We start from the raw sequence: 17,002 nt of genomic DNA, 5'->3' as shown, positions 1-17,002 counted from the left end.
GAAAGAAACAAAGGTTGTGTCGGCACGCACTGCGCTGCACCTGCAAGATGAATAAGCGAGATCCTAAATTCGGTAGTATTTTTGGCAAACCAGTTTTATTAAGCGTAAAAGATAAATAAATACCGCAACGAAATTACGCGCCGATATCCCGCAAAAAACATTCCATCTGGCCTTCCCTGCGTTTCAATCTCATTACGATACGGGAAGGCATATACACACATCTGTTTGGAAGATGGGAAACAAACAATGAAGAGAATGTGATGAGCCTACCTCCCAAAGTAAGCACAACAAAAGGCGATTAAAAGGGTGCCGCCACATAAAATAAAAAGTGATTAACCAGCGCAAAAACGCTTTCCGTGGACAGAATCTAACCTTTGTCTGTCGGGTAATGAAACTGACCTCTATGCCATTGCGTTAATGGCATGCTCTCTCGCGAGACCTTGTCCTCGCAGGTTCTCATACGATCACGCCTTCACTATGGAGCAATAATGCCGAGTTTGTGAATCCGGGACTGCCAGTGGAGGAGGCCTTTCAGCGGCTGTCCGGAAATTAATGTGAACTTTAATTGGCGGGTCTCCGACTAAGGGAGCTGGGCCGCCGGCTCTTCTGTTTCTCCGGCGTTGAGTCACTTTGTAGATGCGCCATTTTTCCTCTCACATATTACTTGAATGCAAAAGCTAGTGTTACACCACTTAGAAGGAATGCATACACGTGCCGGACGTGAGCTCAATTCAGGGTACACACGTAATGCAATATATTCTTTCCACTTTACCAAAATATCCAAGACCTACATTCATGAATATACATAGTTGGTACGGCAGATAACAGAAACTTTTCGATTACACCAGGCATTCACAATTACCGTTTGCTTTTTCTGTGCCTAGGGGTCTGTTTATCTAGCTATCGAACGTGGTTTGCTGTTTGATCTATTGATTTGTACGAAGCCAGTTTGTTTCAATAGCTTTCTCCTCCTTTTTTATTATTTTGTTTCTTATTCTTTCTTGTCTAACGGCTGCAATTTACTTTCGTGCTAATAGTGCCAAAGAGTTGCTTTTGAGAAACCAAGATTAATTGAAATAATACTGTGCACCACTTGTTTTTATGTATGAAGGTTTCATTTTATTAAGCATTGTTTTTAGGTGTTTGAGATTTCAAGAGCAAAAAATAGTACAACTCGTGCAACTTGGCTATAAAAACGGTAAATTTCTACCGGTATGGGAATTCAACCCACACCCTGCTGAAATGAACGGAAACAGACATCCGTAACACCCTTCGGATGAATTGTTGTAGTGCACTAAACATAGAACTGTAAGTGAGTGGTAGTTTCCGACTTATAAAATTGCTTTGGAGACACTGCAAGAAACGAGTACGCGTAACTTTACTGTAACAATAACAGACAGTTTTATTCGAGTATAAACATAGCACTTGTCAAATTAAGCTGTGCTTCGCATGATGAAGGGGTAGATTTGCCGCCCTGATATTTGTAGCACCATCATACACCACCCAGAGAGGGCCGCTAATGGTGAAACCGAAGTTCTAGTAAACAATCCAGCTACACGAATTCGGCGTGTTCCTAAGTGAATGAAGGCTTATGTAATGCTTTAAACTGTAAAGTTCTTACGTTTTACCTGCTGACTGACTTACAGAACATATATATCACGTAATCGGGCACGTTGAAAGAGGACCGGTATTGACAAATCAAATTTTCTAATAAATGTAGACTGAAGAACCCGGTATGGCTCAGTAATAACGAAAACACAACTATGCCGGAAGGAGAAATGGCAAACGGCTGATCATAACGATGATTCGATTTTAATGGCGCAAGGCCGGCAATTGCCCGAGAGCGCCAAGATAATAGTTATTTACGGACACTGGTGAGAAGGCGCACACTGAATACTGTAATTAAAGAAATAAAAAAAAACATGTTATAGTAGGGAATGCCAAAGACTAGAGTATAGACCAAGAAATACCATGGGTGGCATGTAAGGAGGCGTCAAAATTTGATGTCTCTCAAAACCTTAAAAGCGCGATAACAGAAACATGTCATTGTCGGCTATAAAATAAGGTGGGTTTAGTGCAGTGTGTGGTCTATACAGCTCTGCAAAGTGTTTGCGTCGTGTCCTGTCGACTTCTGTGCGTTGAGTGGGAATGAGAATTAGAGAATGCCCTCTCCACACATATTGCTCTGGCTCTTGGAGAACCACTGAAAAGGTAGGAGTGTGTCGCATTTGTGTGGCCTATCCTTAATTTAGCTGGGGTAAAGTCTATGAAACTGTTGTGCGAGTCAGAAGTGTTTCGTCCTAAGCATGGCTTCATTATGTGTCACTTGTTGTCTCGGTGTGTACTCCGGTCTGCTTGCTTTCTTTCGCCAAGGTCTTGTCGTATATGCTGCTTGAGGTTGTTCAAGGATACAGGAATTATATCCACTCTGTTTTTAGGCTCATCAGCTGAGAAATTTGATCCGCGGTCTCTTTCCCGGCGGTCCCAGCGTGGCCTGAGCTTCAGTCGGCAATACTTACGCGTAAAAAGGGAACGAAGATCTTGTTTTGTCTCTTGGATCTTTTTGACGTACCCGTGAATAAAATCCTGGTTCACGTCAACCCCTTCATCAGCTTTATAATCTAAAATCTGCTTCCTGCAAAGAAAATCAAAAGATGTTCGAGTTTAGGTAACTTGAAACATCCCGGGCTAAATTAGATTGCCGCTTTTATTTCAATGTCTTTCCTTACCTCCACCGGCAAGGTGATTATTTAAACAGTATCAAAACTGTAAATAAGAAGAGTTTTACGCATATATGGAACAGAATCCAAAATGTGATCAAAGTACTTAAGGTGTGTATTCTTCATCAATTCGAGACTCCTTTCTTTATGGCGCGCTTAATTATGTCTACATAGGTAGAACCATCTCCTTGCCAACATTCTGTATTTGCGATGGACGCTTCTGAAAACCCTGAAACTATGGTGAAAATCCACTCCGGGCACTCCGGAAGTCTCTTGAGCTTAGTAATAGGAGATGCCTAATAGTGTTATACTACGGGAACTGCAGCCGCTTGTTACAGGTAAAGTCCTTGCTCAAGGTCGTGCTGGGAACAATGTCAGAAGAGCGATGTCCGCACATGATAAGATGTATGGCCATAAAACACTAAGTATAATTAGGTTGAAACAAACTAAATGGTGGGGAGCCAAGCCAAGCCAAGCCAAGAACTTGACACGTCGCTCTTCGGCTGTTCGGTGTTTTGGTCGCGTTTTCCGGGTTTCAACCTTGGACCTGTTGCCAACAGTGCTATCGTCTAGCCCAAGAATCTCTGGAACCTCAACGACCGGCCAGTGACGACTCCCGAGACGCTAATGTTGGCCTCGGGCCAGCGCAGAATCATCGGCGCCGAGGAGGCCTAGCGTCCGCCGGCACCTCTGGCACTAGACTTAGGCGCGCCGCTGTTGCTATAGCAACTCCTGCGCTACGCTCGCTGTGCATGGATGCGACGCTGCAACGCCACAGTATGAACGCTGAAGCAACTCCTGCTGCCCCAGAACCAATGGAGGACGAGCCAATTGCGGCAACGGCTAATGGTGGTTCGACTAACACCAAGAAGTGGACATGTGATAAACCATCGTACTGGCCGGCTACGCCGACTCAGGACACTTTTGCGCATAAACGTGGCCGTGCATGTGAACTGCATACCGTGACCTCCGTGTTATCTCCGCTATACAGAGGGGCGATAAAACCACGAAAGTGCTTCAATGTGACGACGCTGCCAAATGGTGTCTTCCAAGCCCCATTAAATACCGGTCTTCAAACCGCGGGGTTCCAGGGCTTCGCGCTTCATTGGCCCACTAACACCGTCTCCGTGCGTTCGCTGAATGATGTGGATCGTCTCCATGGCCTGAAGGAAATACCTCTACCTGGTCGCACCGAACTGCCCGTTCAAGAGTACCTGATTTCAGGCTCAGATATCCGCAGGTATGTCGTTTCCGGCGTTCACCCAGACAAGTCCCCAGAGGTTCTTGCGGCAACACTTACGTGCACTAGTCACACGATCTTGCAGGCGCGGTACATGGGTCGCAGCCTAACATGCCTTGTCACCCTTTAAGGCGCGTCGTCTCCGCAAGCGCGCATTACATATTATGGCTGCATACTGCAAATCTGCACTCACAAGTCAGCCGTAATCTATTGCTACAGTTGCTTTAGGCCTGCCCATATGCGTGCCTCGCGCCCTCAACCTGAAGACACCGTCGAGAAGTCCCAAGAAACTGCCAAATATAAATGTGGAATCTGTAAAAAGGATCACCACGACGTCACAGCAAAGGACTGCCCCGTTAAGCGGAAAGCTATCGAAACTCGTCCCAAGAATACTCGCGACCGCAAAGCGCCACTGCAACACGAGTCCGACCGTGCGGTCAAGACTTCTAACTGGTGCGCCATCTTGACTACCACCAAAGAAGAGTTTCCTCCATTAAGCATGGATGATGAGCCCGAAGACGTTCCTATCTATAAGGACGCAGTCAAGCATGGCAAGGTACGGCGCAAACGTCAGAATCCACCAGAAGAGTCAACTATGGAAGCTCCCGAGGAGGTAGTAGACATTCACAAGCGGATATATACCCTCCAGGAAGAGCTCCTCCGTCTCCGTCACCGAACGACTCTGGTGTCCCGCTCTTCTCAGCGCTCAGCAACCACTTACACTCGCTCGTCTGCTCCTGCTACGCCTGTCCCACCCGTGCCATCGCCAGATGGCAAGCTGTCTCCGATCGAACTCATCCATTTTGTGGCGCAGCAACTGCAACGGCTCTCGTCCGTTTTGCTGACTCACCTTTCATCGTTGCAGTGATCCAAACAAACCACAAGCGCGTGCTTCAGTGGAACTGCCGGTTACTCGCTAATAAGGCTGGGGAGCTTCACTGCCGTTTGCCTATAGGAGGTCTCCCCGTTTGCGTTCTGCTCCTGCAAGAGACCAACTCTCTTCCGAGTCTCCCCGGATTCAACGCCTACGCCTCGCCCGCCATTCCGGATCGTCGGTGTAGCAGTGTGAATTAACATCCAGGCAAGGCTGCTGTCTATGTCGCCACCTGTTACTCCCAGGCTCAGCTGAAATTAGAACCGTGGTGCAGTGAATAGCAAGAAGTGGTGACCGTGTTAGTGCGCCTCCCTCAAACTGACATCATACTGGTGTCATGTTACGTGCGCCCGCACAGCGGACGCTCCCTCGTGTTGCGTCTCGGCTAAATAGAAAATCTCGTTTGCACGCACCCGGGGTGTGCAGTGCTGGTAGGTGGAGATTTCAACGCACCGCATCCGACTTGGAGATACCCCTACTCAAGCGTACGAGGAGGTCAGGTTTAGGACGCATTCACCAATGCACACTGTGTGCTAATTATCCCCGTGGACAGTCCAACTCGGCGACGTGACCACCCGCGCAGCCCTTCGTAGTCCCGTGACCTTTCTTGGTGGTTGGAGCGTAGCGTGTCCCTTGGAATCGGGAGCCGGACGGCTGGGGCAGTAATAATTATCCCATCCACATCGGCTTGGCTCCTACTGTAAAATTTCGCACCGCCGCCGCTGCTGTGTCTCAGACTGGGACTTGTTTCGAAAAGCTATGAACACCTCCGTTCATTAAGACCTATCTTATTCTCTGTATTATCAACGTGTGGCTCGCCGGGATGCCAAGCGGACTTCTTGGGTAGAAGAAAACAAGCCAATAGGAAACCAACATCTCTTAAATTTGTGGGCTGCTCACCACCGAGCGGATCTGCCAGCCGATACAGATCCTTCAATTTCAGAATTCCGCACCTCGTTGCACCGTCTTACGGCTGAAGCTCGCCGCCATGAGAAGTCTATATATCGGCAACGGTGTCTGGACTGGTGTGTCTCACTGGGGCCATCCTCTACCACTGCATCTACCTGGCGCACGTTTTGCCGTATGGAGCTCGGCGGACGCCCCCAAGAGCCGGCTGCTAATGCGTGCCTCACGTCTGGACGGACCCCGTGCCAATTTGCTCCTTAAGTGGCCAAGGAATTCTTCCCAAAGTACGACCAAGCTCCACCACCATGGTCCTGCTCACCAACTCTGCCCCCAGAGACTGGTTCGCCTCCCAGTCAGGAAGACCTTGACGGGATTCAGGCAACATTCACCATGGTTGAGTTTCTGGCGGCAATAGACAAGGCGAAGTTACCCACAGCACCAGGCCCAGACGGTGTGACTTACGGAGCGTTCTAGAACATCGACGGTCCAAGTCTACAGGTACTACTCGACTGGCTGAACGCTATCTGGACCTCTGGTGACGTTCCGGTCGCCTTGAAGCACGCTGAGTGCAAATACAAAAACCTGGAACTTCTCCTGACCATCTGAATGATCTTCGCCCAACCGCACTAACATTGACCGTCTGTGCGCTCCTTGAACGGCTGCTAGCCCCGCGCCTTACATGGTGGCTAGAACGATACGGATGGTACCACCCGGCTCAAATTGGGTTTCGTACGCAACTGGGCACAGAAGAATGCCTAGACCACCTCTCATTTATGGTGCTCTTAGGTGGCAGATCGAAAAAATTCCCCCGCATTTCCCCGAGGGGGAGAATGTGAAAGTGCGAATGCACGGTTGTCGGCCCGCTTGCGGCGCTTGCGCTCGGCCCCCGCAGCCCACCGCCTCGCCGCCTTCTCTTCCATCTCTTCCATCGGGTTTGTAGTATCACGTGTACACCACGCAGTTATCAAGCCGCTATAACGCCGCTGAGTCGCCAACGCACGCCGCTGACGACGTAGTTTGAATACGTTAAAGATATAACGCGCGTTACTCACACTGATATCAGCGTGGCTTCCGTGGCTTAGTTAGTCGGTAGCACGTCGCGCTGCGGCCGCAAAGTCCTCGGATCGAAACCTGGCGCCGGATGCTGTTTCTTTTTTAAATATAGAGGAGCACTGCGGACGCCGCCGACGCCGCCGACGCCGCCGCCGCTGCCGGCGGTGGATGGTTTGGGGTCGCTTATAAAGTGCATTCGCACTTAAAAAATCCGCGCGATCCTTGCTATTGGCGTCCAAAAGGCCTATGACAACGTGAGCCCCGCTGCAATAATCAGTATTCTACAGTGACTCCTCCTTCCACCAGCAGAAGGCCGCTTCGTAGCGTATTTTCTTCAGATCCGCTCCTTCTCCATCCGCACTGTAAAAGAACGCGAGGCACACTTTGTTTAGGAGCGAGGCGTGCCTCAATGCTCTGTGCTGTCCCCAGTGATTTTTAACGTGGCCATGCTGCCTTTGACATGAAAACTGGCTGACATGTCACTTACCAATCGTAGCGGCCGACGCCGGTTGTCGCAGACACTAATATGCCTGTCCTTGAATGGGGAACCCCTGGATACTGGTGCTCATATTCGTGTATTGGGGTTAGAAATAAGCGCACGAGGTTCGGCAGCTTCATGGGTCCGTTGTACTCGACAAAAACCTGCCAGCATGCTTCACGCGTTCCGCCCCATCGGCCAGAAGTCGGGAGGGGCCTGCTCTCGTGTCTTGCGTGTGTTAGTGCGAGCAGTCTTTCAGCCTCGTATCGTCTACCAAGCCCAGTTCCAGCATCTCACTTTGCGGGACTGGGATAGCCTGGAAACCATAAACAGGGAAGCAATGCGAGTGATCACCGGCCTTCCTCGCATGACCTGCATTCCGACCCTGCTAGCTGAGGCACAATTTAGCACATTAGACAAACTTGTACAGCACCGTCAATCGGCACGTCTTCTAAATATAAATCGATTCCTGCCGCCACCGCACTAGCGCACTACTATGACCCCGCATCACCTCTGATACCGCGTCCAGCTTAGTCACCGCCATGGCACCGGCCACTGGCCACCGACAACCTGCCTCTCGGGCGTATAAAAAGTATTCGCCCAGGCCACCACACCAACCCACCCCTCCCTATCAACACACCAGATGGCCTAGAGGCCCATGTGAATGCAGGGGTGGACAATGGCAACATCCACACGAGCCTAGTTTGCCCTTCTATGCCGTCTGTAAACCAGATGTGCAGTTATATTACACAGGCACCACTTTCGTCGGTTTTGGCAGAGCTGGTCGCCATCCGTGACGGCTTCAGTGCCCTAGGCCCTCGTTTATGTGTTGACCGACCGTCTTGCCGTATCATCTATAGCGATTCAACACAGGCTACTCGCGAGATACGGCGTGTATACAGCACACTGGGTATTACAAGTGATGTGCACCGGATACTGCAATCGTTCCCGTGCCCTGTCCGCATCCTCTGGAACCACCATAGCACGCCCACCCACGTCGAAGCCGAATTGGCTGCTCATCCTCAGCAAGTTATGTTCCCGCTCCCGCTTCTGCAGCTGTCTCTGGAGGATGCTCCTCTAATCAAGAAACAGTCTCTTCAACGCTCCACGCGTGCCTTTCTTCCTGGGCGTGGGACTGACCTTCCTGGCGTCTTAACCGGCCGTGAGGAGGTCACGCTCCGGAGAATTCCCATGGGTGATGCACTGACGCCTGCTGTTCGAGCAACACTGACTTCTGGCCTAGCGGTTACCTATGCAACCTGTCCCTACTGCCCGGTTTCGGCTGCGGTTGCGACATTAGACCATCTCCTATAGCATGTCCAGGTCTTCAAACAGCCCGAACCCGGCACATGGTATCCCCGGGATACCAACCAGGCCGCCCACCCGATATTCATCTGTGGACGCATGGTCCTCTTTACAGGCAGCTCTTGGACTTTCTTGCTCACACTGCCCTATACGGCATTCTGCGGTACATAACGCCGCTGGGCTCCCGCCAATTTCGTTTTTGTTTTCAATTCCTATGATGCCCAGGGGCAAAATGACGCAATAAAAAAATGAAGTGGTGCATGACAAACAATGAACAGTGCTCCCGAAAATGTTAAATGTGGTTGAAGAGTGGTGCCGACATTCTCTGAACAGGTAATTAAATTTTAACTGTCATTAGGGGAATTATTTTCGACCGCGTAACGCGGTTACCTACATTGATTCCAGCTTGTCGCTTAGCGGCTTTGGGATAAAAAGTTGCTTACTCTGTGAATGTTTCAAGGGCGGTCATGGCGGCCCTCAGTTTACGGACCACCGTGAATGGCAGGCGCCTCATAATCCACAATAGGGGCCTCGGGCAGAAAAGTAGCATCGAGAAAGTCCTCATACTTGTAGACAGGCACGCAATTAGTTCTTGGAGTTCCTGGCGACTGACGTGATCAGGTGGCAACCGACGTGCGTAGAAGAAGGAGGCGATGTTGCTGGAGGTGCAGTTCAATATGTAATCTTTGATGTGGATTGGTGCTCCCTCGGTTTTTCTGATCTTTTCTTCAAGATAGCCGAATTCATTCTGCAATTTGGACAATAAAATTCTCTAAATGCGTACCAGCTTGCTACAGCATTTGATACAATACGATAGAAATCATTGCACATGGGAGGTCAACAAATTTTAGGATAGAAATATGGTTTGTTAAAAATTAAGGTTTTGAGAGGTTTAAATCCTTACTGTAGCCGTTATCTATTGTAGCGTGGCTCAACCATACCATAGACAAATTTTACCAGTAAGGGTTTATAATTTGTTCGAAAGAGAGAAGCAATATTCGACATTCAGTGTTAGAGAGCGTTTTAGCATTTCTCCGATAATCCTGCTTTACTCAGCGAAAACATTTACATTGATTCAGCACTAGTTTTATCGCTAATGTGTTCCCAATGCGAGGTAGGCAAACCATGTTGCTCGGTTTAATTCTAAATCAGTATATAGATCACCGTTCATTATCCCTGCACCAGTGGACAACTAGGTTTATTCAGGCATAACCTTACTGGAGGGGACATACAAAACAACAAAGCAAACTTTGGCTTAGAAAGGCTATAGATCATCCAACAATATTCAGGTGGATGACCAACATAGCACTTTAGGAAACGATATCCAGGACGTTCAGATCCTAAGTACACAATCGTTGGGGTTTAATTCGGTCAACTCAAAATTATTGAGCAATAGCTCACTTCTCATCCCGAGAGAGAGCAAGGAGTGCGCACACAATTGCACAGCAACGTAAAAAAGAAGTTGCTGATTATAGTCATGGCTCTTCGACAAGACCCCAGTGTTGGGTTTGGAAACGACGGGAGAGCATGACAACTCGCCAGCAGTGGCTTACTGCTTTATTCGACGCAGGGACTGCTGTCAGTGCAAGATAGAAGTCAAGAAGAAGCACCCACAAACACGGCTACCGGCTTATCAAGCCAGCACACACTGGGTCATCATCGCGCAGAGGGCTGCTCAGATCTTATAAACTGATAGCAGCGCGCGCGCAGATCGAGCTGCCGGACGTAACGTCACTCCCCTCTTAAACCGAAAGTTCACATCTTTTTTTCAGCTCATGTACAGCAAACGCAAAACAAAATTTACCATCACTCATTGCAACAAAATCGCTGATGCATTATTCAGTCAGACGGCCGTCGACTGCGGGTGCTGCACGAAGTGGGGTTAGCGAGGCGGCAACACTACTGAGAGTTTCTGCGCACGAGTCACTCGTATGATTGTTTTCAGGGAAAGCTAACCAATCAGGTTTCAACTCTTGTTTGATGGTACAAGGACGCGAAAAGGTTGCTACCCTCAAATGTTCTGCATGCACAAACCTTAAGCACTGTTGCACACGAACGAAAAGCGTGACATCAGACCCAACCATGATCACTGTGACAGAACCATGACATCACTTGATGATATCCCCTCTGGCCGATTTTAGGATGACCACGTCCTCCACACAAAACGTTCTAGCAGCACCGTGACGTTTGTTTGCGGTACTCTCAATCCTTTTCATTTTATCCTTCATTGCTTGAGTCACGTCTTCTTTCAACAGAGAGTGGCGCGTTCGCCATTTCCCACCGAAGAAAAGTTCACTTGGTCTTTCCAGTAAAAGAGTAGGGCGTTATTTGGTACGAAAAAAGTGAGTTGTTTACGTTATGCTGCATGCTTCTGTGGCACTCAGTCTTTTAATCAACAAGTAGGTATTTTAAAAGAGCCTTTTGTTCGGTCTGAACTATACGTTCCGCGGCACCGTTTACCTGTGGACACCACTTTTGCGAAGGAATTCTCGAAATTCGGAACTAGGAAACTGGGGATATTGTTCGTCACCACTCCAACCGGCGAGTCATAGGACGCGAACACACAGCGGAAAACTTCAACTTTTTTTTGCGCAATTGTGCTGGTCATCAATTTAACTTCCACCCCCTTTGAGTTCGAGTCAACCATGACCAAGAAGGATTTGCCCTCTTTTTCAGCGAAGTTCACGTGTACGCGCTGCCAGTTGTTCGAACACCACATCCACTGCTGCAATAGAGTGGCCGGAATCGAAGTTCGAACCCTGTGACAAATTTCGCCTTTCCTGACACACTCCTCAAGATCTTTGTCGATGTCAGGCCACCACACCATTCCTGAAGCCAACATGTTAATTTTGTTATTCCAGGGTGCTCTTTGTAGAGTAGTTCTAAGACGCGTTTCATAAACGAACTGCGATTGGCTAGGCGGTTGTTCCAAAGACGACTGTTCATTTCTAAGCAAAGTCCATACCTTGTGATAAAATATGCCATGCTTTAGCGCTTTGTCGACTGCTTTAGGCCAACCCTGCCTCGTCATTTCGCGAATAATTCTGAGTTCGTCGTCTTTGTCAGTTTCTTTGGCTACTTTTTTAGCCGTAAGTGGCATGTCTGGGATAGATGAAAAGTATTTCAACATTTTGTCAGTAGACCTCCGAGGCAACAGTAACCCTGACAACTCATCTGCATTGCCAATCAAGCCACCCTTTCGGTACTCAGTCTTGTACTGATAACTATCCAGCAAATTTGACCTGCGGTGCATTCTTGCTGCTGCAACAGAATTTGCATGTTTCTCTGGGTCGAAAATATAGGTCAGCGGCTGACGTACCGTCGAGGTAGAAAACATTTGCCCCTACAGATATTTGTGAAATGTCAGAATGCCGAACACAATTGCAAGTGCCCCTCTTTCAATGTGCGCATAGTTTGCTTCCGCTGCGGTCAACGTACGAGAAGCGTACGCCACCGGTCTATCTTCCCCGTTTACAACACGAGAGATAACGGCAGCCACGCAATGCGCACATGACTCAAACGTTAGCCTCACTGGTTTTGCTGTGTCATACAGTTCAAGTATTGCATCGCTACAGAGAAGCTCTTTGCAAAGCTCGAAACTTTCGTGGCATTCTTGGGCCCAGGTTCACTCATTTTCTTTCTTTAGCAATTTATGCAAGGGGCGAAAATTTCATCAAGAGCTTGCAAGAACTTTGCGTAAAAGTTCAAAAGACTAAACAAAGCTCGTAGCTCTATCGTTTTGTGGCAGAGGCGCGTTCCGTACAACCTTAACCTTTTCTTTCGCCGGCCTCAGCCCTTTGCCGGTTATGTCACGGCCGAGATGTTGAACGCTACTCTGAACAAATTTGCATTTCGCGATATTTACGCGAATGCCATGCTTCCCAAGCTGTTTTAGAACGCGTTCGCTGTTTTCTGCGCATTCATTTTGAGTTTTACTGAAAATCAGTACGTCGACTAGGTAGCAAACGGTTCCCAGAAATCCCTTCAGATTTTGGTTAATAACTGTCTGGAACAACGCCGGTTTGTTTCCCACGCCATAGGGCAGACGTTTGATCCGAAACAACCCGAGGTGTATGTTCACCGTTAGAATTTCCTGGTAGTGGTCGTCAAGCTCTAGTTGGAGATATGCTTTTCACAAGTCCAAAACAGTGAAAACTGTATCCCCTGCTAGAAGAGCAAAAATATCTTCAGGCAGCGGAAGTTGGTGATCTATCTTCAAATGCGAATTTACCGTCACACGATAGTGACCACAAAGCCTTACACATTTTCCGTCTTTCAAAACTGTGGCGAGGGGCCTTGCCCAGTCACTGTGTGGAGCTCTGTAGATAACGTCTGATATATCCAAGCTTTTACCCTGAGTTTTTACGCTTCCATGAAGCGCGTAATGCACTGGCCTCGTTTTGCAAAAAATTGGCTGGGCAGTTTGGTTCAACACCAAGCTTCCTTTGAAACCGTGGATGAGGACAAACCCTTTTTTACACACGTTACCGTTCTTTTGCTTCAACGACATCTCCGTTGTTAGCGGGTTTACGGATGTAACTTTTCTACAGTTTAAGCGCACTTGCGACAACCAATCCCGCCCGAGCCAATTCGGCATAACAAGACCCTTGACGTTTTGCGCAATGATCAACGGCAAAGTGTGGTCCTTTCCTTAATAGGTTACACGAACTTGAACACGCCCTATTGCTGCTATCAAGCTTCCGTTGTAGGCCCTTAGCCTTACGTTTGTCTTTTGACACTGCTTGTGCTGAAGCATTTTTCGAAGTTCGCTTTCGTTCATTATTCAGACTGCCGGTCCCGTGTCAATTTGCATCTCTACCTGTTTGCCGTAAATACGCATGCGAAATCCTCCCCCAGTTTAGGCGTTGTTTCCACTTTTAACAGAAGAGTCTTATGAGTGGCACCATATACGCTATTTACAGAGCTAATGTAAGTTCTACACATTTTCGTCAAGTGCACCGTTTTCGAAACATTTATTGCACTTGCTAGTGTTATGCGGGAACTTTTTTTCCGGAATGTGCACTACCTCACCTAGTACACGCAACATGAGTCATTGGAGGCGGAAAGTTCTTTTTACGTGATGTAGCAGACTTTCGTTGCCAGAAGACGTCTTTCATTGCACCGGCGCTTACTGCTGTGTCGTTGCTGCGTGCTTCCTTGCTCTGTGCCTGCGCTGCTTCCATCACAAACGCGGAGCTTAGCCTTTTCGAAGGTAAGGTCGTGATCTTCCATCGGGGCAAGCTTGCAGCAGAAGGCGCCGTTGTATAATCCCACGATGAAGCGACCTCAAATCGCCTCTTCCAGAAACATGCGGAAGTTGCACGTGGCTGCCACTTTCTTGAGCTACACGACGAAGTCGCTGATGCCTTCACCTGGACGTTAGACTCGACGGTAGAACATGAACCTTTCCACTACCACGGAGCGCTTCGGCGTGAGGTGCTTTCGCAGAGTCTATACAACATCTGTGAAGCTGGGTTTTGCAGTATTCTTCGGAAACAACAGGTCTTGAAGCGTTTTAGAAGCGGCCTCCCCAATGAGCGCAAGAACGAATGCTGCTTCGTTGCCTTCTCTATCTTGCTAGCAGTTTCGTATGCCTTGAAGCGTTGAACGTACACGCCGAAGTTACCTCTTTCCGGCAAAAAGTCCGGTAGGTGCACGAAAATCCCGCTGCTAATCGCCATGCTAGTTGGCTTTTCCGTTGCGATCGTTCGCTGATTGAATGAATACCATCCTCGTCGCCATTGTTGGGTTTGGGAATGAATGGAGCACGACGACTTGGCAGCATGGGCTTACTGCTTTATTTGATGCAGGGACTCGCGTCAGTTCAAGATATAAGTAAAGAAGAAGCACACACAGATACGGCAGCCGGCTTATAAAGCGAGCGCACACTACGTCATCGTCGTGCAGACAGGTTCTGAGATCTTATGAAGTGATAGCACCGTGCGCGCGCTACGCCGACCACCGCAATATACCGAGCTGCCGCAGATAACACCCAGTAAGCATACATAAAGCCAGAATCTCGTTGTATCCTTCATTAATGACACGCGCCACTGCTCTTTCCCCGACTTTGGATAGTGAAAACAGCAGTGGCGCGTGCCATCACCTTTCGCCCCCTTTTTGGTGAAACAAACGAAAAATTCGACACTGTGACCGTATAAGAGAACGATACACTAACGCGGCCTGGTATCTTTTCTGATGGCAAGCGGGCTTACTCTGTCTCGCTAGCCCTCTCCACACCCATCCTCTCTGAACAAACCAGCCAATAAACGCTCCCATTGGAGGTGCCATTCAAGCTACAGTGTAAGAACGTAGCAGAAGCTCCACTCACAAGCTTTGTATGGCCGCGTCCTGAATCTCTGCGGTTACAAAAATATCCCTTTACACTGCAGCTGTGTTTCCACATGATTACTAATAAAAATGTCTGGCAGTATAACCATTTGAATGTGAAGCCGTTTATATATGTTTATTATTACGAATCAACCTTTTTAAAAGAATCAGCAAAGTTTGGCCTAATTGTAAACTTTCTGAGAAGAAAAAAATATTACTTCCTCGAACAACCGGTATTGTTTGTGCAGACTATTTCCGGTGTATTTTTTTCTTCAACTCACGTCTATCTGTTATTGTTTTACTTTTATACCGCAGAAATAAACGACGAGCCGGGAGCAGAAATATTAGCTCCCGGCTCGTCGCTTCCCCATCCTCTGCTTGGAGAAAGATAAGGATCGTCTGTTATATTTGGTCAAAGATGTCGTAGTGCAATTATTTATTTACTTTGGTCTGTCCTCATTGTCATGAAATGTAGGCTGCAAATATGTTCTACAGCCATCATCACCGTCGAGTCGAGCATCGGGAACGCAGGATGGAAGATAGGGGAGGTTCGTTGCCGCAATGGTTGGATACAGTGCACGGATGGAGTAAGCCGATGGTGAAAAGGAAATGAATGGCCAAAATTTCTCGGTGCCTTTAGAATACCGGCCGCGGTATCAACGCGCAAAGTAGTGTTCTGTGCGGCTGTGTCGAACGCAGCGACAGGAAGAAAACACTTATCCTAATGACGCACGCTAAAAGAGGAACTAGCGATGCCGCATAAGGTATTTTGACTTGCAAACTCAGCTGTAGAACCGAAGAAACAAGCTTTGTTTTATTCCGCCTAAACGTGATTCTGCTTAAACCATGGTATGGCACAAGCGGATAATTGTAGGAAACAAAACATAGCACGTGTAATCCTCGTTACTTCAACAGACACTCGATTGGGCAGGAGCCCTACGTCAAATGGTTTCATTGGAACTACGATTTCTTGCTTTCAATTCCGGTGACAAATTTCTGAGGAGGCTACCAGCGAAGTAATAACGCAAGTGACGTATGTTGTTTAGTTTCAAATCACCGCTCCTAAATTGACAGTGAAGTGAAAACGCACGAGGCTATACCCCGTCTGGAGGTGAAAATGAACAGAAAACAAGCTGAAGGAGTAGCAGCCGCCTTAAAACATTACCATTGTGTGCTTGTATAAAACAATGAAAACCTGTAAATGCACTCTACCAAATTACTACTTTCCTAGATATGCTACACTAAACCTTTAGAGGCGTTACATTGAAATTCAGCAGGGTGACGTGAATATATTTTCATAACTGATAAGGCTTTTGAAACATCGCACATGTAGTAACCATTCAATCCGCCAACATGTAGTTCCTTTGGAGCCGTGCCGAGAACTCGTGGAAACATTTTCCTATCTGCTAATCCTCCTGACGCCATTATTGTTCCATTAGCGGTGCCCTACACAGTGACTTGGAAGACTAACCGCCTTATATAAAACTTGAACTGACAGCTACAAAAGTGCATTCACTTCTTACTGCACCATTTTAAACAACTAGGCGCTCTGCTGGCCAAATAATACACGAAGATGACATCTAAGCGGCCCATTTAAAACGCGCCGACATCTTCATGCCAGCATTTTTTTCTTTAATTTACTTCTCCAACCAATCAGAGAACAGAAGCGGAACAGCGAGAAGAGACATTTACTTTTCCTGCCTCTTGTCAACGTTTTTTTTTTCTGCTGCTGCACAACAGTTTTCTATTCTCACCGCAATTTCCTGCCAGCAGCAGCCAAGTGGCACCTAGAAAGCACGGCTTTGGGATTATTCTGGGCTGCTGAAGTAGTGTTTTGAAATATTAATGCAGCTTTAAAGCCAAAAGCAAGTGTGTGCGTGAGAAGCAGTGACTTCGCAGCCTGAAGCTGTGGCAGGAATATCTTCTAACGTACTACATAAACGACTTCAACATTCACCGCAACATCATGACCAAAAGCTACAATGTGTGCGTGAGAAGCAGCGACCTCACAGCCTGAAGGCCTGGCATAAGCCCATTCCAACGTATATAATCAGAGCCTCCATTTCTTTCCATAGCTTTAAAGCCATAAGCAACAGTTC

General features: G+C 47.8%; 1 protein-coding gene across 2 annotated transcripts in view; it reads right to left on the bottom strand.

Moving 5' to 3' along the window:
* The window catches only part of LOC144147327 (vitamin D 25-hydroxylase-like), a 62,129-nt gene that overhangs the window by 18,405 nt on the left and 26,722 nt on the right, over window positions 1-17,002 (bottom strand). For both annotated transcript variants that reach the window (XM_077679444.1, XM_077679445.1), the window contains 2 exons: window positions 9,020-9,324; window positions 2,520-2,635 (listed from right to left, as the gene is read on the bottom strand). In XM_077679444.1, the coding sequence (XP_077535570.1) occupies window positions 2,520-2,635; window positions 9,020-9,324 (421 nt within the window). The remainder of the gene's footprint in view (window positions 1-2,519; window positions 2,636-9,019; window positions 9,325-17,002) is intronic.

Source organism: Haemaphysalis longicornis, unplaced genomic scaffold (genome assembly GCF_048455015.1).
Source record: "Haemaphysalis longicornis isolate Haplotype H1 unplaced genomic scaffold, Haemaphysalis longicornis Haplotype H1 scaffold_7, whole genome shotgun sequence".
Taxonomy (NCBI): domain Eukaryota; kingdom Metazoa; phylum Arthropoda; class Arachnida; order Ixodida; family Ixodidae; genus Haemaphysalis; species Haemaphysalis longicornis.
The sequence above is the reverse complement of the archived record's forward strand: the minus strand, read 5'-3'. Positions and strand labels throughout refer to the sequence as shown.